At 45.0% G+C, this 26369-nt stretch overlaps 1 protein-coding gene and 1 long non-coding RNA gene across 2 annotated transcripts in view; one reads left to right on the top strand and one right to left on the bottom strand.

The window, feature by feature from the left end:
- The window catches only part of SRFBP1 (serum response factor binding protein 1), a 118431-nt gene that overhangs the window by 56742 nt on the left and 35320 nt on the right, over positions 1-26369 (top strand). The window contains exon 4 of the mRNA XM_075341877.1: positions 16946-17017. Within this exon, the coding sequence (XP_075197992.1) occupies positions 16946-17017 (72 nt within the window). The remainder of the gene's footprint in view (positions 1-16945; positions 17018-26369) is intronic.
- LOC142300225 (uncharacterized) overlaps positions 17278-26369 on the bottom strand; it is a 29344-nt gene continuing 20252 nt past the window's right edge. Inside the window, exon 3 of the long non-coding RNA XR_012752666.1 lies at positions 17278-17342. This is a non-coding gene — a long non-coding RNA (uncharacterized LOC142300225). The remainder of the gene's footprint in view (positions 17343-26369) is intronic.

Below are 26369 nucleotides of genomic sequence, written 5' to 3'. Positions count from 1 at the left end.
TCTCTGCTTGCTACTCCAAGCATGGGAACCGCAATGCCTTAAAAAAGAATGGAAGGGTAGATATTCTGGAGGAAAAGCTGCCTGAAAGCTGCATGATAAACCTTCAACCCTCACATTTGGAGTCAGATACCAACAGAGCTCATCCTAAACAGGGATAATTCAGTTAGTCAGAATTCCAGATAGGTAGTGGATCAAGACGAAAGGATACAAGGTCACACACACACACACACTTACTAAACATAAATATATATTAATATTGTAGTTTTGGGGATGTGCCTGTGTGTAATATATATTACACACATGCATTGATGAATACACACATGCATGCATGGACACACACTCCGGTTTTTAGCACTTACTAATGTGATCGTGCAGGCATGAAGGGAGTCGGGAAGACGCCTTTGAACAGCGTGCCGGAGAAACTGGAAGTAGCAATGACTCCCTGGCGCATGCGCAGTACATTGAATGAGCTTGGAAGTTAATGCTGAGGAAGAAAAATTTGACTGCACACGTGTGGGATTTGGGGGTGCAAAAAAAAATGTCAGCCATACTGTGATGCTAGTAGGAGGTGACATTCAAGTAATCGTGTGGAGGTGGGAATTTCTTCCGGGCAGCAAACACCCAACATTTTGTATGTGTGTTTGACTTTTTGCGTATTTCATCAGTGTCACCCTTTAAAATAAAACCATTTTAGTTTTTTATACTTCTTGGTACTGACATCGTAAGGTGAGGATTACATGTGTTCTTTTTTTATGCGTTTCTGCTTTGTAAATGAATATTTTTTGTTTGTTTTTATATTTCCGGAATTTCCGTATCTATTTAAAGTCTATGGGGAAATTCCGCACAGAAAACTGCGTACCTGCAGGAGAAATTGACAGCTTGGAAGCGCGCACCAAATAGTAGTTTATGCAGCGTAAGAAAGCACCGTGGGCATGAGATTTCTATTAATCCCATCCGCTTTACTTTACTGTAAATCGCAAATGATGAATTGGGGCCCATATATTTTGTTTTGCTAGTATTGTGCCATTGGTGGGATCCCTATTTGTGTGTGATAAAAAGTGGAGCAAGGACGACCATCTATAATTTGGGCATTGATGAATTCACACCCTCTCCATAGATTAGCTCAGTTGACAGTAACACTAAAAACTGTAGCCCTTGTTATTGTTTTGGATTAGTGTTGGGCTCCTTTGACCATTGGGTTTGGGCCAGAAGAACATTTTGTTTATTTAAAGCTATCCGTGGAGCATATTACACAATTGTGGCTTGGCAGAGGCGGCGGTCTGTGAGCATTAGTCCTTTCCAAATGTGCGTTCGTAACGGTGGAAGAATTGGAAATGTGGGCAATAAAGTAAAACTTCCCAGTGCATACTTTTATCTGAGAACAAAACTTTCAAAACAATCTTTTCATCTTGATACAGACGGTTAAGCCATTCCAAGACGTTGGTTAACAGAATTTTTCTAGCTTAGGAATGAAAATAGAACTGTTCCTAATGTGTCTGTGGATATCTAGTGCTTTTACAAAGTGTACAGGAGGGGTGTATACCTTCAATAGTCACCAAATAAATGCAAGCGCCAGCCGTGGACACCATAATTAGGTCATAGTGGATTTTTATTGGCTTTTTGACCCTGACAACTGGTTGTTATCAATTCTTCTTGGCGAGGAATGTGTCCCGCAACCCCAACTGGTAACACCAAGTTATTAAATTCTTCATAGACTTCTTGGAGGAGTAACCGGAACGGTGCTATGCGGAGTATTTAGGGTACAGGCTGCAGAACTTGTTATATTTGTGGGGGAAGACAATTGTTTACTACAACAGACATGTTAGGGCTTGTTCGCATGTACATGCTGAATATTCTGCAGCGATTTGACAGCACATGTGCGCTTCAAAACGCTGCAGAAACACTGGATAATGGATGCAGGTTTTGTGTAGAAAAAAAGCCGATTTGATGCGCTATGGCTGCTGCCCCCACCATAGACAGAGTGGGAGCTGCATCCAAAGCGCACGGAATAATTGACATACTCATTTTATGGACGCACGGATTTGGGTCAAAATTTTAGCACCCAAATCACTGTGTTCATAAAAGCAACGTGCGCACGTGTCATGCACAATCTACATAGATTGTGCTGGGGACGCAGGACACTTGCATTTACACTGCAGTGCAATACGCAGCGTAAATACATGCAATTACGCAACGTGTGCACGAGCCCTTAGAAGAGGTTACACTTCCTCTTTAAATTTGTAGAGAATGTTACTCTGCCGTGTTATTTTTCTATTTAGTAATGAGGTAATGCTGTTTCTTTAATTTAGAATGAGCTCTTTAATTCCCGAGATATATAAAACCCATGGGTCACTCATGTACGTGGCCGGTTACAGTGCAGTTTAATTAGAGGGGCCTATTCTATTTTAGACTACCTACTTTAGGCTTGTGGTTTGTAAAAGCAGATGGGTAAACTGTCCTATGCGCTGGCAGCTGGGAATATGATACGGCTGAAATAAGTAAGGTTACTTGGTTTGTTTTGTTTCATCTAGTTTCTGTAGCATCTAATTGTAAAGACAGGGTAGGTCCAGTACCTAAAAAATGTATATCTCTTCTTTTTTTTTTTTTTTTTTTTTTTTTATATATATATATATATATATATATATATATATATATATATATATATATATATACCTAACGGCTTTTTTTAATTATCTTTATGATCCAATTCCGTACACTTCTCCCTAACTCGCTAATCATTAAATGTGTTCACTTACTGTGACGTTTGATTTGAGAGGAGTCTCAAACTTGCAAACACAGGAGGCTGGGGCTGCACTCTCTTTCCTGCATCATCTATCGCACCTCCTGTCATCAAGGATAATGCTGCAGTTACCTACTACCGCTTCTTACTTCTCTGCCCTCTGATGTCCTGGTTTCTTAGCACTGATAAAAGCTACCACCGCATCTACTAACTGTGAAATGACGTCATCGGGGACAAAGATGGAAGCATTGAGTATCACCAGCGCCACCTCAGTTTCTAGCACTGCCCTCAAACAAAGCCATTAGTCGGTGGTGGTAGAAGCTGTGAGTGACACCAGCACCATACCCAATGACGAATTTAATTTTAAGTACCAGACCACCTGTTTCATGATATGCTTTGTTCATTGGGTTATTGAATAAAGATTATTTAACCTTAATATATAATTTCTCAGGTCTTAAAGAACATTCTTGTTGTATCCTTTTGTCAGATCAAGCCTGAATACATTGTTTGTTATTAATAATAATAATAATATTACTACAGTACTTAAAATTAGTAGAGACGTATCGGCATAAAAATAGTCATATCACCATCTTTTTATGTCTTCAGGCGCCTTGAAAATTTCCGAGCATTTGTGCCAATTTTTGTGGTGTTTCTAGATGTAAATTTTCATTTACAGGTCATAGGTTCAGGTCCTGCATAACACAACCCCCTTCAGTTCCCTCTGCCCTGTGGTCATGTATAGAGAGGATGCAGGTGGCTTATGAACACTTTTTGGGATCTGAGGTTCCCAGCTGTGTGATCAAACATGTTAGTCTATCAAGTAGGCCGATGATAAATGGCCTTTGTGGCCCAACTATTTTAAAAGATTATTCTCATGATGGCTTTTAAGGAGCACAAAATTCATAATTTGCACCAGGCCGTTGTTGCGCTGCTAGCCAGAACTGTGCACTCCGATGTTACCTTTAAAAGCCGCTTTAGGCTATGTGTGCACAGTGCGTTTTTTGCGGCATTTTTGCACGTTTTTCAGGTGCGTTTTTGGCCCCAAAAGTGCATGCACTTCCTTATCCAGAAAAGTCTGAGATTTCATTTTTTATTGTCCGCCCAGTGCAGTTTTGTTTGGCTGCGTTTTTGAGCTGGAAAAAAAAAATGAGCATGTCAATTCTTTCCTGCAGTTTCCTGCGTTTTTCCACCCATAGGCGATATGCGCACAAAGCGTTTTCTTTACGCTGCGTTTTTGTGCTTTTTTTGGCCGCAAAAAACGCACAAAAAAGGCACTCGCGTCAAAAACGCACCGGTTAAAAACGCATGCGTGTTTTGCTGCATTTTTGATCACTGCGTTTTGCTGCGTTTTTCCAATGCATTGCATGGGTGAAAAAACGCAGGAAAGAATTGGCATGTCCCTTTTTTTTTTTTCTTTTTTTCTACTGAAACGCAGCTAAAAAAAAAAAAGTGTGCGGACAGCAAAAATGAAAAGTCATACTTTGCTGGGGAAGCAAAGTCATGCAGTTTTGAGCCCAAAAAAACGCTCAGTGCGTACCATAGCTCTACAGGAGCGCAAGTACACTGCAGCTTGCCCAGTCAAGCAATCTAGGCGGTTTCCAATCTCCACCTGCAAGCTCTATAGCACACCGGTAGCAAGGCCTCTGCTCCTTGCCTAGGAAACCAGCCACCTCTGATAAGACTGCAATGGAGGCTGCAAACCTAGGCAACAAGCAGTAAGCTATAGCATTAATAATTCCTCCATTCTTGAAAACGGAGAGAATGTTAATGAGGGCTAAAGTGGAAACTTTTTTTTTTTTTTTTGCTTCATCTATGATGATGATGAGAAAACTTCTCTAAGGAATTTCCTACTTTCAACAACCTTGTTTAACCCCTTCACCCCGGTCGATTTTTTTTTTCTGTTTTTTTTTTTTTTTTGTTTTGTTTTTTGATCCCCTTTTTCCAAGAGCCATAATTTTTTTTTTTTTTTTTTTCTCCCCATCAATCTTGCCATATGAGGGCTTAATTTTTGCAGAACAAGTTGTACTTTTAAATGAAACCATAAGTTTTACCATATAGTGTACTGGAAAATGGCAATAAAATTCCAAGTGCTGAAGTACGATTCCATGATAGTTTTTGAAATATTTTATTCAGAGTGTTCAGTATATGGTAAAACCGATGTATCCATATGATGCCTCAGGCCGGTATTAGTTCGTAGACACCAAACATGTACAGCAATAGGTTTTGGAGAGGTGTTTCCTATCCAGCAACACGTCCAGAGATGGTTTGATTAAAAATTTCATTTTATTTTAGAAAAAAACATAAAACTAACATGACGTTAGGTGGACATCCAAAGCAGATAAAAAAAAGTCTTACGCGTTTCTAGCCAGTGTGGCTCCATACCATTTTTGTGCAGATGCTACGTTTTGATCGCCTGTTATTACCTTTTGCGCAAAATTTGTCATGACCCAAAAAAAAACGTAATTTTGGCATTTTGATTTTTTTCTTTTTTTGCCGCTTATTGATCAGATTAATCCATTTTATATTTTGAACGAACATTTCTGAACACGGCGATACCAGATGTGTATATTTTATTTTTTTAACCCCCTTTAATTGTCAATGGGGCAAAAGGGAGGAGATCTGAACTTTTACAGTTTTTTTTAAAACGTTTTTTTAATTTTTTTTTATTTTACTAGCCCCCCTTGGCGTTGGTTCCCTGGCCAGTTGCCCCCATTACCATGTTAGAACGCCCCTGTGGGTGTGTTAACATGTTAATGAATTTGCCGTGTCAGAGGATGATCTCACTCACCTCTCCGCCGCTGGATTTCGGCTTGTTGCGCATGACCCTGGAGTTTGGGTCATGAGTACTATGAAGTCGGGTGTACGCGTCCTGGCTTCAAACTGTAGTAGTGCACATGACCCAAACTCCGGGGTCATGCGTACTGAGCCGAAATCCAGCGGCGGAGCGGTGAGTGAGATCATTCTGTGATGCTGCGCATTCATTAGCATGTTAGCAAAATGACAGGGAACGAAGGCCCAGGGGGACTAGTCCCCTCGCTCATTAGCATACGGTAAAAGATCTTTAGAAATACTTCTTTCTAAAGATCTCTCTCTCTATGCTAGTGTATACAGGGACGGTTAGGCAGGGATTAGCAATATGCACCCAGACCTGCTCGTGGTTTTGGGTGCATATTGGACCTGACCGGTTCCCTTTAAAGGGAAAGTATTGCAGTTTTTTATTTTTGTATTAAAAATAGTGATTATGAAATCAAGTATTTCTGATACAAAATGAAAATCGCAGCTTATTTAGTTTTTATTTAATTCTAATTTTACTGGAGGCACTGGGCGCTGCCATGCTGGATTTGCTGTGTGTGTAACGACAGTAACTCATTCCTTTATGGCAGCCCCTGTGCATAGAGAACAGTAGTCTGGATCCGACCCCTTCAGTAACGTTACAGTGGGTGTCTGCTGTGAGCTGGACTCGCCCCCTGGGCTGTCCAGATCACAGCAGAAGGAGGAGATCGGTGCCATCATTGTGGAGCTCACAGCGTATGCGGTTTACTCCACTATACCCCTGTCAACCGCCGGGATGTGTGAGTACGGGCCGCCTCCCCTCCCCTCGTTAACGTCGCCGATGACACCCCCTCCCTCCGTTCTCCCCAGCCCTCGCTCTGCCCCCCGCCGTTACCGTCTCCAATGACACCCCCTCCCTCCGTTTGCCCAAGACCCCGCTACTGCTACCGCAGCCACTCCCCCCGCTCTGCCCGCCGTGTGTGTGTGTGTGTGTGCCACTGCATGTGAGTACCTGTGTGTGTGTACCGGTGATACGGTCACAGGGTTGTGTATCTAATCCTATCCTGTGTGATAGTCTACTGAGCTATGTATCTAATCCCCTCCTATGTGATACTGTCTGCTGAGATGTGTATCTAATCCTATCCTGTGTAATACTCCTGCTGTCCTTGGTGACACTTTAGACATTTCTGGTCACCAACAAAATGGCTCTGCACTGTTTCCCTACATGTCAGTCTCTGTTATCTGTTGTAAACACTCAGATTGGGGGGGGGGAGGAGTGCCATCGCACACAGGAGAGCAGACTCCGCCCACTTTACTGCAATTGTAATGTGAGCTTTTTCTACAGTGGGATTTCTGTAGGATTTCAGCAGCTGCTCCCTCTAGTGTTTAACAGTGGAAAATATCAAACTTTTTAAAAAAAAAAAATTATATTTTGCTCAATTAAAAACAAATATTTAATTAAAACATTATTACTTTACATTTTTTCAGTTATTGAATTTTTTTTTTTTTTTGACGATACCTTCCCGTTAAGGTATTTTGTGTGAAAAGAAGACTACCATAGCATGTGCATATCTGCTCTGTTTCAGAAGCATCCTGGATTTCCCCATTGAAATCAATGGTAACTGATTTCAGAGCTGAATATGCACCAGAATCCATATTGGGAAAAAACTGTGAATGTACAATTCTCATCTGTATACAGGTGTCGCGTTCTAACTTTTGATTTTATTACAATTTCCCAATGTATAAGGCTCTCTCCTGTAACCATAAAATTATTACTCCTATCTGCTTGTTTCTGGTCACTTTTTCTGCTAATTATTTCTGGAGCTAAAGGCAAGTATGCTTTTAATTAAGAACATTACAAATGCTGAGCATGTAGAATCTGTCACAGGTTTTCACAATGTTTTCTTTAGTGTCGCCCTTTAGCTAGTTTCTAACAAGCTTGATATGTAACTTTGGACACGTCCTCAAATTATAGACTTGAAAAGTATTCCTGGCACTCTCTGCACAAAGCAACTAAAATATAGAAAAATCTATTTCAAGGCCTTCCTTGAAAATACACACCGCTTTTTAATAGAACGTTTATCCCAGTCGGGAAATCTGCTTAAAAAGTACCGTATTTTTCAGATTATAAGACACACTTTTCCTCCCAAAAATTTAGGAGGAAAATAAGGGGTGCATCTTATAATGTGAATGTAGCTTACCGGGTGGAGAATTGGCGCAGGCGGCAGTCTGTGCGGGCTGCGGTGGCTGTATGGAGCAGGTCGGTGCGGGGATTATCCCAGATGCTCTGGGTTCAAATGATGGCGCCCTGAGTCAGCGCATGCGCAGATGGAGTTCTTGACTGAGAGCTCAATCTGCACATGCGCCACTCCATAGAATCATAGAATATTAGAGTTGGAATGGACCTTCTGGGTCATCTAGTCCAACCCCCCGCTCATAGCAGGATTCGCTAAATCATCCCAGACAGATGTCCGTCCAACCTCTTTTTAACCACTTCACGACCGCGGGCAGTAAAATTACGTCCTATTTTAACGTGACTTAACGACCAGGGACGTAATTTTACTGCCTAAACTTCATTTGATTGCCGTGGCCATAGCAACGGCTTTCAAATGATGTCCCTTGCTGTTTCTTACAGCAGGGGACCTTTGCTTGACCCCAGGGGGGCCGGCATCGCCACCCCCTATCGACGATCGATGTGATTGGCTGTTCAAATCTGAACCGCCAACCACATCGTTCGCACTAATTTCGGCAAAAATAATGCCCGAGTGCGATACTGTGAGATCCAGCTATGAGATGCCACAGCTGCTGCAGCATATCATAGGTGGACCTCAAACATGTCGCCCCCAGCCCCTGCAGCACTGATTGGAGCGATCGTGCTATGACTCGCAATCGCTCCAATCAGTGTGCAGTGGGGCGGTCTGATCTGCCGGTGGCCGCCTCCCCAGGCCTGTGCTGGCCTGCGAGCCCTCCCCCAACATGTCTGCAGCGTGCAGTGGCTGGTACTTGTGGTACCACGCCACCGCTGCTGCTGCCGCCGCCGTAGCTGAGGTCACCGCTCCTGCTGCACGTGAGTACTGTGCTCACCTTGCAGCCCGTGCGCGCTCCCGTGGTGCCCCTGCGCGCTCCCGTGTTAGCCCGTGCCCCCCTGCGATCTGCCCCCCCGACATCCCGATCTGCTCCCCCCCCCCCCCGACATCCCGATCTGCTCCCCCCGCGATCTGACTGCCTCCCCAATTATCTCTATTCTGCTTCTGCAGCTCCCTCTCCTCCCTCCCCCTCTGCTCTCCTCCCTCCCCCTCTGCTCTCCTCCCTCCCCCTCTGCTCTCCCCCCTCCCCCTCTGCTCCCCCCCCCCCCTCTGCTCTCACCCCACCCCCCTCTCCCCCTCTGCTCTCCCCCGACGTCCTCTTACCTGTCTTCACCGGCCCGATCACATCTGCCTCCATCGCTGGGTCCTTCCTGGGCATGCATTCTGCTGATCTGCCTGCTGCTCCTGTAAAGCTGTTCCTCCTGCAGCACTTCTGGTCAGTGATCCTCTGGGTACTGTGAGTATAACTTTTTTTTTTTTTTCTGTATCCCCTGTCCATTTTTACACCTCATCCTTCCGTGCGTCCCGCCGAGCGCTGATCAGGGATGCAGATAACGTATCTGCATCCCTGCTCAATTTTTGGCTTGACTTTTTTTTTACGTATCCCCGACGCTTTTTGTATCGCATCCGACTGTGCGTCCTGCAGCGGCCGATCAGTGCACTGCGTCAAATGGCGCTCCTTCTCTTCTGAGCCCCGCCATTTGCCCAAACAATTACTTTCCACCATATGTGAGGTATCTACGTACTCAGGAAAAATTTCTCAATACGTTTTATGGTGCATTTTTTCCTGTTACCCTTGTGAAAAAAAAGCTACCTAGTTGAAGCAACCGTTTTGTGGTAAAAAAAACAATTTTTTCTTTTAACGGCTCAACGCTATAAACTTCTGTGAAGCCCCCAGGTGTTCAAAGTGCTCACCAAACATCTAGAAAAATTATTTGACGGCTCTAGTTTCCAAAATGGGGTCACTTGTGGGGGAGCTCCATTGTTTAGGCACCTCAGGGGGTCTTCAAACCCGACATGGCGTCCGCTAATGAGTGCAGCTAATTTTGCGTTCAAAAATTCAAATGGCGCTCATTCCCTTCCGAGCTCTGCCGTGCGCCCAAACAATTGATTTTTACCACATATGGGGTATTAGCGTACTCAGGAGAACATGCACAATAAATTGTAGGGTGCAGTTTCTCTTTTCTCCCTTGTAAAAATGAAAATTTTATGGCTAAAGTAACATTTTTGTGTTAAAAAGTAAAATTTTCATTTTTTCCTTCCACATTGCTTTGGTTCCTGTGAAGCACCTAAAGGGTTAATAAACTTATTGGATGTGGTTTTGAGCAGTGTGAGGGGTGCAGTTTTTAGAATGGGGTCACTTTTGGGTATTTTCTGTCACCTAGGTCTCTCAAAGTCACTTCAAATGTGATGTGGTCCCTAAAAAAAATTATTTTGTAAATTTTGTTGGAAAAATGAGAAATTGCTGATGACCTTTGACCCGTTCTAACTTCCTAACAAAAAAAAATTTGTTTCGAAAATTGCGCTGATGTAAAGTAGACAAGTGGGAAATGTTATTTAGTAACTATTTTGTGTGACATACAGTTAGGTCCAGAAATATTTGGACAGTGACACAATTTTCGCGAGTTGGGCTCTGCATGCCACCACATTGGATTTGAAATGAAATCTCGACAACAGAATTCAAGTGCAGATTGTAACGTTTAATTTGAAGGTTTGAACAAAAATATCTGATAGAAATTGAATTGAAGCGCCATCCGATCAACTTTGCGGCATTTGGCTGAATCTGGGCTGAAAGTATATCCCGGTACACTTCAGAATTCATCTGGCTACTCTTGTCTGCTGTTATGTCATCAATAAACACAAGTGACCCAGTGCCATTGAAAGCCATGCATGCCCATGCCATCACGTTGCCTCCACCATGTTTTACAGAGGATGTGGTGTGCCTTGGATCATGTGCCGTTCCCTTTCTTCTCCAAACTCTTTTCTTCCCATCATTCTGGTACAGGTTGATCTTTGTCTCATCTGTCCATTAGAATACTTTTCCAGAACTGAGCTGGCTTCATGAGGTGTTTTTCAGCAAATTTAACTCTGGCCTGTCTATTTTTGGAATTGATGAATGGTTTGCATCTAGATGTGAACCCTTTGTATTTACTTTCATGGAGTCTTCTCTTTACAGTTGACTTAGAGACAGATACACCTACTTCACTGAGAGTGTTCTGGACTTCAGTTGATGTTGTGAACGGGTTCTTCTTCACCAAAGAAAGTATGCGGCGATCATCCACCACTGTTGTCATCCGTGGACGCCCAGGCCTTTTTGAGTTCCCAAGCTCACCAGTCAATTCCATTTTTCTCAGAATGTACCCGACTGTTGATTTTGCTACTCCAAGCATGTCTGCTATCTCTCTGATGGATTTTTTCTTTTTTTTTCAGCCTCAGGATGTTCTGCTTCACCTCAATTGAGAGTTCCTTAGACCGCATGTTTTCTGGTCACAGCAACAGCTTCCAAATGCAAAACCACACACCTGTAATCAACCCCAGACTTTTTAACTACTTCATTGATTACAGGTTAACGAGGGAGACGCCTTCAGAGTTAATTGCAGCCCTTAGAGTCCCTTGTCCAATTACTTTTGGTCCCTTGAAAAAGAGGAGGCTATGCATTACAGAGCTATGATTCCTAAACCCTTTCTCCGATTTGGTTGTGAAAACTCTCATATTGCAGCTGGGAGTGTGCACTTTCAGCCCATATTATATATATAATTGTATTTCTGAACATGTTTTTGTAAACAGCTAAAATAACAAAACTTGTGTCACTGTCCAAATATTTCTGGACCTAACTGTATCTCTCAGATTTATGGGCATAAATTTTCAAAGTTTGAAAATTGCGAAATTTTCAAAATTTTCGCAAAATTTCCTAAATTTTCACAAATAAACACAAAAAATATCGGCCTAAATTTACCACTGACATGAAGTACAATATGTCACGAAAAAACAATCTCAGAATCGCCAGGATCCGTTGAAGCGTTCCAGAGTTATAACCTGTCAAAGTGACACTGGTAAGAATTGCAAAAAATGGCCCGGTCATTAGGGTGTTTTAGTGGCCGGGGGTGAAGGGGTTAAAGATTTCCATTGAAGGAGAACTGACCACTTCTCGTGGCAGCCTCTGGGCATCTGGGACACTCGCCGCACGGGCCTGCTCCACACAGCCAGCACAGCTTCCGCTGCCAGCACCTCGCAATATGATTCGACTCATCAGTGCAATTATGGTGCTGCCAAACAAGTACAGGTTGTTTTGTGTTTTTTTTGTTTTTTTTATTTGTGGTAAAAAAAAATCAGAAGTTTGTTTAAAATAATTTTGAGGTTTGTAATCACTTCTCCAAGACCCGTAACGATTTCATGTTTCGTTCAGTGGAGCTGTGTGAGAAATTTGTATGGGTATTTGGAATAGAAATGACAATTTGATCGCTTGTAATGGCATTTTTTGTGCTATTGCAGCCACCAAAAAAAAAAAACAACCTTTTATTTTGGCGTTTTTGAATCTTTTGTTTAGTTTATTATTATTATTATTATTATTATTATTATTATTATATATATATATATATATATATATATATATATATATATATATATATATATATATATATATATATATATATATATATATATATATATATATATATATATATATATATATATATATATATATATATATATATATATATATATATTTTTTTTTTTTTTTTTTAAATAAATCTTTGTTTTTATATAGCGCTAACATATTCCGCAGCACTTTATATACATCAGGAACACTGTCCCCATTGGGGCTCACAATCTAAATTCCCTATCAGTAGGTCTTTGGAGTGTGGGTGGAAACCGGAGTACCCGGTGGAAACGCATGCAAACACGGGGAGAACATGCAAACTCCTTGTAGATTATGTCTTTGGTGGGATTCGAACCCAGGACCCCAGCACTGCAAGACTGCAGTGCTAACCACTTAGCCACCGTGTTTTTATATTTTGATAAATTTGACTTTTCTGAACGCAGCGACACCGTGTTTTTTTTTTTTTTATTATTATCTTTATTGGGTGATTTTGAACTTATAGGTTTTTTTTGTTTTTTTTTCCCTTTTTGCTTTTTTTTTTTTTTATTTTTTTTAACTTTTTACTGTTCTTGTTAGTCTCTCTAAGGAACTGATCATCTGATCGCTTGTGCTATATACAGCAATGCCTCAGCACATAGTGAGAATCAGTCTTCTTTTGAAGCCCGGCCACTGACAGGGTTTCAAATTAGCGCTATAATAACCAGCATGGAGGTCTTAAGCAGACCCTCTGTTTTCATAGCAACCCATCAACGACCCGCGATCACGTCACGGGCATATATATATATATATATGGGAGCTTTAAAATGGGGTGACCACATGCCGACACAAATTTAATCCCGCTGTCAAAGTTTGACAGCGGGATTTAACAGGTTAACAGATGTGGGCTCAGCTCCTCCTGCGTTTGTGAGAGGCAGGTCCTGCTGTAATACACAGCCGTTACCTGAGGAGTATGGCGTGGGATAACCAGATGAGCCCACTCCAAACAAGTTCTTCCGATTTGCGCCGTACATATACGGTAGATGTCACAAAGGGGTTAACATGTGGATTTACTCATTATCAGGTTAATACCCTTTGGGGCAGGACAGTTTCCTTTTAACAGTAGGGGGTCTCAAGGACTAATGTACCCACTGCTGTAAACTATAGGAATATCAGGAATCGCCAAAGAGCTCGGACTACATAGCACACTGCAATGTGACCGTATTTAATAGAGGATGGTGATTACACTTTTTTTTTGTTATAAAAGCCTAGAGTTTTTCTGAATCCATATTGGGGTATTTTGTTTGCTTTTGCAGCGTTTTCACTGGATTTTCTTATTTAGAGCAGATTCCATCAGGATCCACTGCTAAGAAGTGACTGCACTTTTTTTTTTTTTCCCACAAGATGTTTCAAAACCTTGTCTTTGCCCCCACACACTAATCTTCACTGCTGTGCTGTCCCACGCACATGATCCTTAGAGGACCCGTCACCAGGTTATGCCACCTAATCTGAGAACAACATATAATGGACAGAGCCCCTGATTCCAGCAATGTCTCTTACAAGGCTGCTTGCTGTAGTTTTCATGGAATCACTGTTTTATCAGCAGATTATCTCTAGAACATTAAGTCTACTGCCATGTAGTCTCCCATTTTCTTGAGCTTTGTATAATCCCGCTCCCACCACTGATTGGTAGCTTTATGCCTATGCACAGTGTACACAGAAAGCTACCAATCTAGTGTGGACAGGGTTATCCAGAGGTCAGCATTCAGATAGCTGGTAGCTATTTTGATCAAAATTACAACAAACCTACAACAGATAGAGCAAAAACCTGGTGACAGATTCCATTAAAGCTCCATGTTCACATTTTTTTTTTTTTTTTGTGCTGCATTCACAGTGGGACACAACGTTTTTGCTGGTTTGACATCTCCTAAATATCCAGATTGAGCGGCATAAAAGGCTGCTGCATTCCCTGCTTCTGCTTTTGTACAGGTGATTATCATCTCGCCTGATTGGTTGTGCTATACCATGTGATGCAGTGTGTTAATGGCATTATGGTGAAGCCCATCAGGGGTCATGTGATCCTTCCCTGGCTGATGCACTCTCCGCATTGTGTAAAATGGTGGCAGTGGGTTCAGCAAATTAACGCAAATCCATGACTTTGATGTGAACCTATTTGCTCATCTCTAATGCTCAGCATTAAAACAATCCAAAAACTAAAGCCTAAACCTCAGATTCTGACATCAAAATGTGATCATCATGAAATTATTATTTAGAATGGAAAACCCCTTGAACGTGTTATCCGTGCACAGCAGGGAAAGTGATCAGGCTCTCGCGTGTCATGTCCTGAGGAAGAATTTAGAAACCAAATGAAAGCTTTTGACACAAATGACTGACCATCCTCGTAATGTTTTCCTCCAGTACCTGCTCTTCAGTGTTGTTAGTGTCATGCAAGACCGCCAACCTTTTCTGAGATGGATTGGAGGATCTGATCTATTGATTAGTTTTTAAAATTCTTCACAAATATTATTGTTTTTATCATGAAATTAGAAAGCTTTTGGACTAAGTTTGCCTTTATGGAGCTGTCGTTTGTTACAACACTCATTGATATGCAAGTCAGCTGCCCGTTATGCAAGGCTAGCTAAAGGGTCAGTCGCTGACTCTTAAAGGGTAGCTACCTATCCTAGGTGCTATTTACAAGATGGCCCCTTTTGTTTTCCAAGAGACCCAGTTTCCATATATTCTCACAGAGCATTGCTTGTAAGGCTATGTGCACACGGGACTCTGTACCCACAGATTTTGCCGTGGAAAACCTGCGGATTTATCTGGATTTTCTAGATAAATCTGCAGGTTTTAGCAAGTACAGACACTCCTCATGTTATCCTATGGGACATAGGGAGTGTCTGTGTCCATGCTGCGGTATGTGCGGCTATGGAATATGTTGCGGCTATCTCGCAGCTGCACAGAACTGCATGTCAATTATTCCTGCGGAAATCCCAGCCCTCCACTATGGAGATAGAGGCCGGGACTTCCGCAGGTAAGTCACAGGAATGTCCGCTGGTTTACCACAGATATTTCACTGGAATCCTGTAGTTATGTATAGCTGCGGATTCCGGGGAGCTGCTGCGGGAAACCTGCGAACATACCTGTGGGAACAGAGTCTCGTGGGCATATAGCCAAAGACTCTATACCCAGTTGATCTCTCCTAAGGAGAACCAGTACTTTCCCAATGTTACCCCATTGCTTTCACAAACATATCGGATCAATCTCTTAAATATGTTTTACTGAGTTTGGCAGTGTTCACATCTGCATTATCATTCCTGCAGTACTGAAACGGTTACATGTTGTTATACACAAATGGTGCCTGTCAGATCTCATTAGTAATAATAGTGATTTTTATTTCTATAGCTCCAACATATTCCGCAGCGCTTTACAATTCAGAGGGGTCATGTACAGACAATATGAGACAATACAAAATAACAAAATTCAGATGCCAAGAGGAGTGAGGGCCCTGCTCGTAAGCTTACAGTCTATGAGGAAATAGGGGAGACACAAAAGGTGAATGGGGGAGAAAAGCTTGTCATATATGATCCAGCCATCGATTTAATAGGGGATTCCAAACCAGCTGCGTGGACCGGTCGCCAGCCAGAATTTATGCACAGAGTGTAAAGTACATGAAGAGGAAGGAACCAAAAGATACACGGGACAAGAATGGGAAGTAAATTTTATGAAGGGCAGAAAGGGATTAGATTAGATTAGGGCGGTGAGATGATAGGCTAGTCTAAAGAAATGCATTTTTAGGGTCCTCTTAAACGTGTGGATGTTAGGAATGAATCGAATTGTTCTTGGTAGTGCGTTCCAGAGCATAGACGCAGCTTGTGAGAAATCTTGAAGACGGGGGTGTGAGGTTCGAGTTATTGAGGAATTATTATGGAAGTCATCATTTTACTGGAAATATCAGTGTATGCTGTGCTGTTATAACTTGTAAATGTAACAGTGAAGAAGGCTCAGAACTGAGGAAACCATGCCTTGCAGTAAGAGATGAATTTGATGATCTGGATGTGCATATGCTGCCCTGTATTTTGCCCACTTTAACTGTGAAAAATACTAATAAACTTAAATGACTTGTTGACTTCATTATTAATCAGTCCTTAAAGTGGTTGTCCACTGCCCAGACAGCCCCTTCTCAATCATTACGTTTCCCCCTTTTACAGTTCTACCACCTATACTCTCACCCTGTGCTGTTCCAGCAATGTCTGCACTGCTTCTCCTGGTGTTAGCATGACAGTCACACCATCCGTGTGACCAATCATCAGCTGCTTCACTGTCCCCTCCCACCCCCCCACCTGCGGACAAATCTGAAGTAAGAGAGCAGCTGCAGATCTCCCTTCTTCTGGATTTCAGTTATGTCCAAGGAGGGGACAGTGAAGCAGCTGCTGATTGACCACAGGTATCCTGTGACATAGTGTCACGCAAGCCTCAGGAGAGGCTGACATTACAAGAATGGCATTTGCATCGGAGGGGAGTATAGGTGTTATTATTTTACAAAGGGGAAACCGTGATTGAGAAGGAGTTGTCCGAGGAGTAGACAGCCCTTTTAACCGCCACTGAAATTGTTATTGTTCTGCTATCTACTATATAGTATGCTAACAGGTGCCTACTCTGTATGTCAGTGTCTACCGTATTACTAGAACGCATGCTTTAATCATTTTTGTCTCTAGGTTTTGAATAGCTGTGACTTTAATATGCATTTTATTTTATTTTTTTCCCCAACAGAAGCTGAAACCAGATGTTGTGACCAAATATGCTCTACAAACAGAAATTGCCTTTGACAATGTATTTAATAAGGTAATATATATTTATTTTTTGCATGACTGCTATATATAAATATTTCTCTTTCTAAGTTGAAAAATTAGGTCAGTTTTGAAAAAAAAGAAATAGGAGGTTTTCAGTCCTTGCTCTTCCTACAAAAATGCTGTAAGATCATGTCATCGTTGCCAGGTCATTTTTAGCACATAATGATGGCTGTAAAAGTAAAACCCAAAAATCAGTAGAATTGGGGGTCGTCTTCACCATTTCACACCACATTTTTTTTTTTTTCCTGTTTTCAGAACATCATATCGTAATTCAACTGGTGTCAGTCATCTTGGTCAAAACACAAGGCTTCATATGGCTGTGTAGATATAAAAATGATTTCAGTTTCTTAGAAGAAGGGATGGAACAAATGGAAAAGTGCCAAACTAAAAATGTGCCCAGTTGGGAAGAGGTTGATGGCTAAATATCAAGTTGATTGTCACCTAACTGAATTTTGCTGCATCTGATTGGTCAGAGCCATCACTGCTAATCTAGATTTTAGACATTCAGACTCAAGATAACCCAATAGACTCTTACTGCCAAGTGAAAGTACAAAAAAAGATAGTAAACAGTCAGAGATTATGACTGATCCCGGAGTCCACCCCCAAGAGTGGTGCGCTTATGTTCTGATGTAACTGGGTAAACTCATAATAGAAAAGAAAAGGAGTTCCAGCGCCAGGAATGGAAAATTAAAAATCCATTTTATTGTGCCAATGCATATTAAAATTCCAGCAGGTACAGCATATCAGTCGGATGACTGCAGAACAATGCGTTTCGACGCCTCAGGTCTTAATCATGTTCTGAACATGATTAAGACCTGAAGCGTCGAAACGCGTTGTTCTGCAGTCATCCGACTGATATGCTGTACCTGCTGGAATTTTAATATGCATTGGCACAATAAAATGGATTTTTAATTTTCCATTCCTGGCGCTGGAACTCTTCTTTTCTACTATTGATTGACTGCCAAGTCAAATCCGTGTGCAGGATCTGGATCACACCAGCAAGGCAGTACGGTGAGCTGGATTACCCTTTTCTTTCTGGGTAAACGCATAAGGTGTAATTTATTAATCTTGTCTAAAACGTCATCCGAGTCACAAGACAGTCAGAAAGTGCACCACATCTTGTGCTCCCTGCCTCCGACAAGAAATTACACTTGTCTAAAATGCATGGTAAATGTAGGGTTGCTCCATGTACCTCGGCTTTTTGGCGGATTTGGAATAGTATTTCTGCCCCTTTTGAGTCACTGATCTGACTGCTCCTGATTTACAGCCTGTAGTAAGATTGCGTTACATTCCTAAATCCCATAAGCTCTGTGTTAGCATTGTGGGAGTATTCCCCATGTGTATTTTACTCCTTCTATAGACTTCATTGAGCCCAGTGAGTTCCGACGATACTCTCCTCTTAGCATGTCCTGGTCACTCTCTTATGTCCTGTGTAGGAGTTTAGTCTTCTACACTTTCCTATACAAATTGATAGTGTTAGAGATGTATTATTTTTTATTTTTTTTTTTTCTCCAGTGGGTGCCAGTACAGAGTTTTTCTAACTAAGACGCTCCTTGCCATAAGACAAACCCTAGATTTCGACAGCAGGAAATAGGAAAAAAATGTTTTGTTTTTTTTTTGTTTCTTTTCAAAATTCCTAAAGTGGAGGGGGTCATTAGTAGAGATGAGCGGACCCGTAGAAGCAGGTTGAGCTGGACTTTAGAGAACGTTGGGCTTGGGACCCAGACTTGACCTGAACCCCAATGGAAGTCATGAATTGTGCACTTTGATACTCTGCCCACATTCAGCCAACCATAAACAGATCAGTTCTAGGAACGAGGGTTTTCCTTATATATTTTTTTTTTTTTTTTTTTTGTCCATTCTACATCCAATCACGCTGTTGTTGCCTCCAGTACGAGCCGGTCAAATGCTGCAAGCGGCTCGCACTGGGCTAAGCCCCGAGTGTACCCGAGCACAGTGATGCTCGATCGAGAGGTCAGCGCTACGTAAAATACCCAAACTCCGAATCCAAATTGTTGTTTTGTTTTTTTTTTTTATTTTTGTTTTCATATAGTCTAGGTTTGTTACGAACACCAAACCTCGGGTTCACTCATTTCTACTGCTTAACACTAATTTTAATGCAATGGGGCAGAATAGGAACGTACTAAATCTGTTAGTATTTAAAGGAGTTGTCCGACATAAACTCAAAAATTTTAAATCACCCCTACATTATTTTTTGTTTTCTAACTTTTGTTCCTCTTGAATTATCCCTTTATTCTCTGCAGCTTCTTGTTTACATTCAGATCCAGCAAACTGACCACTTCCTGTGCAAAACCTCAGTCAGAGCTGTCACCACCCAGCCTCAGTGTCCAGCCTCAGTGTCCAGCCCCACCCCCTGCACACACACATTCCCTGTCAGTATATTCTGCCCCAGCACCTGACCTATTATCACTACAGCATTGCAAATAACAGCCCCACATAGGGCTGTGCACCGCACGCGCACACATATGGCTCTGCACCGCACACGTATGCTCTGCACCGCACACGTATGCTCTGCACCGCACACGTATGCTCTGCACCGCACACGTATGCTCTGCACCGCACACGTATGCTCTGCACCGCACACGTATGCTCTGCACCGCACACGTATGCTCTGCACCGCACACGTATGCTCTGCACCGCACACGTATGCTCTGCACCGCACACGTATGCTCTGCACCGCACACGTATGCTCTGCACCGCACACATATGGCTCTGTACCGCACACGCACACATATGGCTCTGTACCGCACACGCACACATATGGCTCTGTACACATATGGCTCTGCACCGCCCGCCCCCCATCCCCATCGGGAACACATGTAAGGAATACATACTCACCCGTCCTCGGTCCCCGCCGCTCCTGCACGTTCGCGCGCTGTCTGTGCTCTGACGTCACCACTGTGCTGAAGAGAGCTCAGACAGCCGGAGGGACAGTGATGAGAAGCAGCGCTGCGCTGCTTCTCATCAGCACTTTCAAATGTACCGGCATCTGTGATCTGTGATGCCGGTACATTTGAATGTGTGATCCTGAGTAGGGGGCCCGGTGCTGGAGCTGACACCACGGCAGCTGCCGCCAGGCCCCGCCCCCAGGTCACGGACCCCACAGCAGTGCAGGGGGAGGTTACTGGAGAGTAACAGAGGTGCGGGGGAATGTGTGGGAGGGTGCAGGGAAGGGGGCGGTGACTCATCGCACTGTACCCGCCCAGCAGGGAGGCGACATGCTGTTCCACATTTGCATGTCAACATGGCCCTGCCCATATAGACATGAAATGACCGGAAGCAGCAAAATCGCGGCAGGAGCGGTCACATGACCGCTCTGAGCCGGGGGAGAGGGGCTGACAGCAGGGCAGGTAAGTGGTCTCTATCTACTTACCTGCCCCAATGTAGCCCAATAGGGAAATAAAAAAAAAAAAAAAGTCAAAGAAGCCGGATAACCCCTTTAACTGTAATATGTGTATTATACATTACAGGTAGCGGTCTCTGGACAATAAGCCGCACACACTTTTTATTAATTTTTTATCAGAGTTTTTCTTGTTAAAAAGTGTGACTTATAGTCTGAAAAATATGGTAAGTGATATATCCTACTTTGAAGAGAACCAACCACCAGGATATTGTGATATTAACCCCTTCAGCCCCCAGCCTGTTTTCACCTTAAAGACCCGGCCATTTTTTGCAATTCTGACCAGTGTCACTTTGAAAGGTTATAACTCTGGAACGCGTCAACGGATCCTGGCGATTCTGACATTGTTTTTTCGTGACATATTGTACTTCATGTCAGTGGTAAATTTAGGCCGATATGTTTTGCGTTTATTTGTGAAAATTTCGGAAATTTGGCGAAAATTTTGCAATTTTCAAAACTTGAAATTTCATGCCCAGATATGTCACACAAAATAGTTACTAAATAACGTTTCCCACATGTCTACTTCACACCAGCGCAATTTTGAAAAAAAATAATTCCGTTAGGAAGTTAGAAGGGTTCAAAATTCATCAGCAATTTCTCATTTTTCCAACAAAATTTACAAAAAAACTTTTCTTTGTCGCTCCATTGGGAGACCCAGACAATTGGGTGTATAGCTATGCCTCCGGAGGCCACACAAAGCATTACACTAAAAGTGTAAAGCCCCTCCCCTTCTGCCTATACACCCCCCGTGCATCACGGGCTCCTCAGTTTTCATGCTTTGTGCGAAGGAGGCTGACATCCACGCATAGCTCCACAGCTTAGTCAGCAGCAGCTGCTGACTATGTCGGATGGAAGAAAAGAGGGCCCATAACAGGGCCCCCAGCATGCTCCCTTCTCACCCCACTTTGTCGGCGGTGTTGTTAAGGTTGAGGTACCCATTGCGGGTACACGGCAGGAGCCACATGCTGTTTTCCTTCCCCATCCCTTATGTGCTCTGGGTGAAGTGGGATCCGAATCGGTCTCCAGGCACGGGGACCGTGCTCCCTCCGCAGCCCCTGGGGAATCTGCTGGATAGGAGCCGGGTATCGTCAGGGACAAGGCCCTGCTACTGTGAGGTACTCTGTGTCCCCGTGGGGACCGCGCATGGAGCGCTTGTGCCATACACATTGCAGCACTGCTGGGTGTGTTAGTGCGCCGGGGACTACCGCGCGGCCGCGCTTATTGCCGGCCGCGCTTCTAACTTTAGTCCCCGGCTTCTGCGGCCTAGTGTCGCATATTCCCGCCCACAGGCCTGCCAGTCAGGGGAAGGGCGGGACGCTGCACAGATCGTCAGCGCTGAGGGCTGGAGCATACATTAGTATCCTCCTCCCCCCTCACTCAGTACACTGGGGCACTAGATTCCCGCACTTTCTTGGGCACGCCCACGGTCCCCTCCTCCCCACAGAACGCCGGCAGCCATTCCTGTCAGCGATTCAGACGCTGGAGAGGAGAGACAACACAGGGAGACCCAGGCAGGGAATCTGGTGATCACACAACCGCTCTGAGCGGTCGGTAAGCAGCACCTGTGGTGCTGGCCCCACTGAGTGCCGAAGTGTATATATATATATATATATATATATATATATAGGCTTATAGGCTATACATTTGCACTGTACGGTCGCTCTGTTGATTTTTGGCTATATACCCTCCTGGATTGTTCTCAGAGGAGACAACAGCATGTCGTCCGCAAAAAGCAAGGGTGCCAAAGCACAGGCGTACTTTGCAACCTGTACCTCATGTGCAGCTATACTACCGGCAGGTTCCACTGACCCTCATTGTGTGCAATGCTCGGCCCCTGTGGCACTTACTCAGCCGGAGCCTCTGCTACTGGTGGCCCAGGTGGAACCACCTGCTACCACTGTCCAGGTGACAGGGACGGAGTTTGCAGCTTTTGCTGACAAACTGTCTGAGAGTATGGATAGATGGTCTGCTAAAATAGTAGAAGCCTTACAGTCCAGACCGGTGATTCAGGCCCCGGGCACTGTTCAATCTTTGACCCCAGGTCCCCCTCAATTGGAACAGCAAGGTGCTCCTGGGGTGACCCATAGGTCCCAGGGTGAGGTCTCTGACACGGACCGCAGTCCCAGGCCGCCTAAGCGGGCTCGCTGGGAAATTCCCTCCACCTCATCACACTGTTCAGGGTCTCAGCAGGAGGACTCTCTGGAGGATGAAGCGGAGGTAACAGATCAGGATTCTGATACTGAAGCCGCTCTCAACCTAGATACACCTGAAGGTGACGCCGTAGTGAATGACCTGATAGCGACCATCAATCAGGTGTTGGATATTTCTCCCCCAGTCCCTCCAATTGAGGAGTCAGCTTCTCAGGAGAAATTCCGTTTCAGGTTTCCCAAGCGTACATTGAGTACGTTTCTGGATCACTCTGACTTCAGGGAGGCAGCCCAGAAAAACCGAGATTGTCCAGACAAGCGTTTTTCCAAGCGCCTTAAGGATACACGTTATCCCTTCCCCCCTGATGTTGTCAAGGGCTGGACTCTGTGTCCTAAGGTGGATCCTCCAATCTTCAGACTGGCGGCTAGATCCATAGTTGCAGTGGAAGATGGGGCTTCGCTCAAAGATGCCACTGACAGACAGATGGAACTATGGTTGAAATCCATCTATGAAGCTATCGGCGCGTCTTTTGCTCCAGCATTCGCAGCCGTATGGGCACTCCAAGCTATCTCAGCTTGTCAGGCGCAGATTAATACAGTCACTTGTACATCTGCTCCGCAAGTCGTGTCCTTAACCTCTCAGGCGTCGGCGTTTGCGTCCTACGCCATTAATGCTATCCTGGACTCTGCGAGCCGTACGGCGGTAGCATCCGCCAATTCGGTGGTAGTCCGCAGGGCCATGTGGCTACGTGAATGGAAGGCAGACTCTGCTTCCAAAAAGTTCTTAACCGGTTTGCCATTGTCTGGCGACCGCTTGTTTGGTGAGCGATTGGATGAAATCATTAAACAATCCAAGGGAAAGGACTCATCCTTACCCCAGTCCAAACCAAACAGACCTCAACCACAGAAGGTACAATCGAGGTTTCGGTCCTTTCGGACCGCGGGCAGGTCTCAATTCTCCTCGTCCAAAAGGCCCCAGAAGGATCAGAGGAACTCCGATTCATGGCGGTCTAAGTCACGTCCTAAAAAGACCGCCAGAGGCACCGCTCCCAAAGCGGCCTCCTCATGACTTTCGGTCTCCTCAAACCGCATCCTCGGTCGGTGGCAGGCTCTCCCGCTTTTGCGACGCCTGGCTGCCACAGGTAAAAGACCGATGGGTGAGAGACATTCTATCTCAAGGTTACAGGATAGAGTTCAGCTCTCGTCCTCCGACTCGTTTCTTCAGAACATCTCCGCCCCCCGAGAGAGCCGATGCTCTTCTGCAGGCGGTGTGCACTCTGAAGGCGGAAGGAGTGGTGATCCCTGTTCCTCTTCAGCAACGGGGTCACGGTTTTTACTCCAACTTGTTCGTGGTGCCAAAAAAGGACGGATCCTTCCGTCCTGTTCTGGACCTAAAACTGCTCAACAAGCATGTGAAAACCAGGCGGTTCCGGATGGAATCGCTCCGCTCCGTCATCGCCTCAATGTCCCAAGGAGATTTCCTGGCATCAATCGACATCAAAGATGCTTATCTCCACGTACCGATTGCACCAGAGCATCAGCGCTTCCTGCGTTTCGCCATAGGGGACGAACACCTTCAGTTCGTGGCACTGCCTTTTGGCCTGGCGACAGCCCCACGAGTCTTCACCAAGGTTATGGCAACAGTGGTGGCAATCCTACACTCTCAGGGACACTCGGTGATCCCTTACTTAGACGATCTGCTTGTCAAGGCACCCTCTCAAGGGGCATGCCAACACAGCTTGAACATTGCTCTGGAGACTCTCCAGAGTTTCGGGTGGATCATCAATTTTCCAAAGTCAAATCTGACACCGGCCCAATCTCTGACATATCTTGGCATGGAGTTTCATACTCTCTCAGCGATAGTGAAGCTTCCGCTGAACAAACAGCGTTCACTACAGACAGGGGTGCAATCTCTCCTTCAAGGCCAGTCACACCCCCTGAGGCGCCTCATGCACTTCCTAGGGAAGATGGTAGCAGCAATGGAGGCAGTCCCTTTTGCGCAGTTTCATCTGCGCCCACTTCAATGGGACATTCTCCGCAAATGGGACAGGAAGTCGACGTCCCTCGACAGGAACGTCTCCCTTTCGCGGGCAGCCAAGGCTTCCCTTCAGTGGTGGCTTCTCCCCACTTCTCTGTCGAAGGGGAAATCCTTCCTGCCCCCATCCTGGGCGGTGGTCACGACGGACGCGAGCCTGTCAGGGTGGGGAGCGGTCTTTCTCCACCACAGGGCTCAGGGTACTTGGACTCAGAGTCCTCCCTTCAGATCAATGTTCTGGAGATAAGGGCAGTGTATCTTGCCCTAAAGGCGTTCCAGCCGTGGCTGGAAGGCAAACAGATCCGAATTCAGTCGGACAACTCCACAGCGGTGGCATACATCAACCACCAAGGCGGGACACGCAGTCGGCAAGCCTTCCAGGAAGTCCGGCGGATTCTGCTGTGGGTGGAAGCCACAGCCTCCACCATATCCGCAGTTCACATCCCGGGCGTAGAAAACTGGGAAGCAGACTTTCTCAGTCGCCAGGGCATGGACGCAGGGGAATGGTCCCTTCACCCGGACGTGTTTCAGGAGATCTGTTGCCGCTGGGGCATGCCGGACGTCGACCTAATGGCGTCCCGGCACAACAACAAGGTCCCGACATTCATGGCACGGTCTCAAGATCACAGAGCTCTGGCGGCAGACGCCTTAGTTCAGGATTGGTCGCAGTTTCAACTCCCTTATGTGTTTCCTCCTCTGGCACTGTTGCCCAGAGTGTTACGCAAGATCAGGGCCGACTGCCGCCGCGCCATCCTCGTCGCTCCAGACTGGCCGAGGAGGTCGTGGTACCCGGATCTGTGGCATCTCACGGTCGGCCAACCGTGGGCACTACCAGACCGACCAGACTTGCTGTCTCAAGGGCCGTTTTTCCATCTGAATTCTGCGGCCCTCAACCTGACTGTGTGGCCATTGAGTCCTGGATCCTAGCGTCTTCAGGGTTATCTCAAGAGGTCATTGCCACTATGAGACAGGCTAGGAAACCAACGTCCGCCAAGATCTACCACAGGACGTGGAAGATATTCCTGTCGTGGTGCTCTGCTCAGGGGTTTTCTCCCTGGCCATTTGCCTTGCCCACTTTTCTGTCCTTCCTTCAATCCGGATTGGAAAAGGGTTTGTCGCTCGGCTCCCTTAAGGGACAAGTCTCTGCGCTCTGTGTTTTTTCAGAAGCGCCTAGCCAGACTTCCACAGGTACGCACGTTCCTGCAGGGGGTTTGTCACATCGTCCCTCCTTACAAGCGTCCGTTAGAACCTTGGGATCTGAACAGGGTGCTGATGGCTCTTCAGAAACCACCGTTCGAGCCAATGAGAGATATTTCTCTCTCACGCCTTTCGCAGAAAGTGGTCTTCCTAGTAGCAGTCACTTCACTTCGGAGAGTGTCTGAACTGGCAGCGTTGTCGTGCAAAGCCCCTTTCCTGGTGTTTCACCAGGACAAGGTGGTTCTGCGTCCGGTTCCGGAATTTCTCCCTAAGGTGGTATCCCCTTTTCATCTCAATCAGGATATCTCCTTACCCTCTTTTTGTCCTCATCCAGTTCACCAATGTGAAAAGGATTTGCACTTGTTAGATCTGGTGAGAGCACTCAGACTCTACATTTCTCGTACGGCGCCCCTGCGCCGCTCGGATGCACTCTTTGTCCTTGTCGCTGGCCAGCGTAAAGGGTCACAAGCTTCCAAATCAACCCTGGCTCGGTGGATCAAGGAACCAATTCTCGAAGCTTATCGTTCCTCGGGGCTTCCGGTTC

Source organism: Anomaloglossus baeobatrachus, chromosome 1 (assembly GCF_048569485.1).
Source record: "Anomaloglossus baeobatrachus isolate aAnoBae1 chromosome 1, aAnoBae1.hap1, whole genome shotgun sequence".
NCBI lineage: Eukaryota > Metazoa > Chordata > Amphibia > Anura > Aromobatidae > Anomaloglossus > Anomaloglossus baeobatrachus.
The sequence above is the reverse complement of the archived record's forward strand: the minus strand, read 5'-3'. Positions and strand labels throughout refer to the sequence as shown.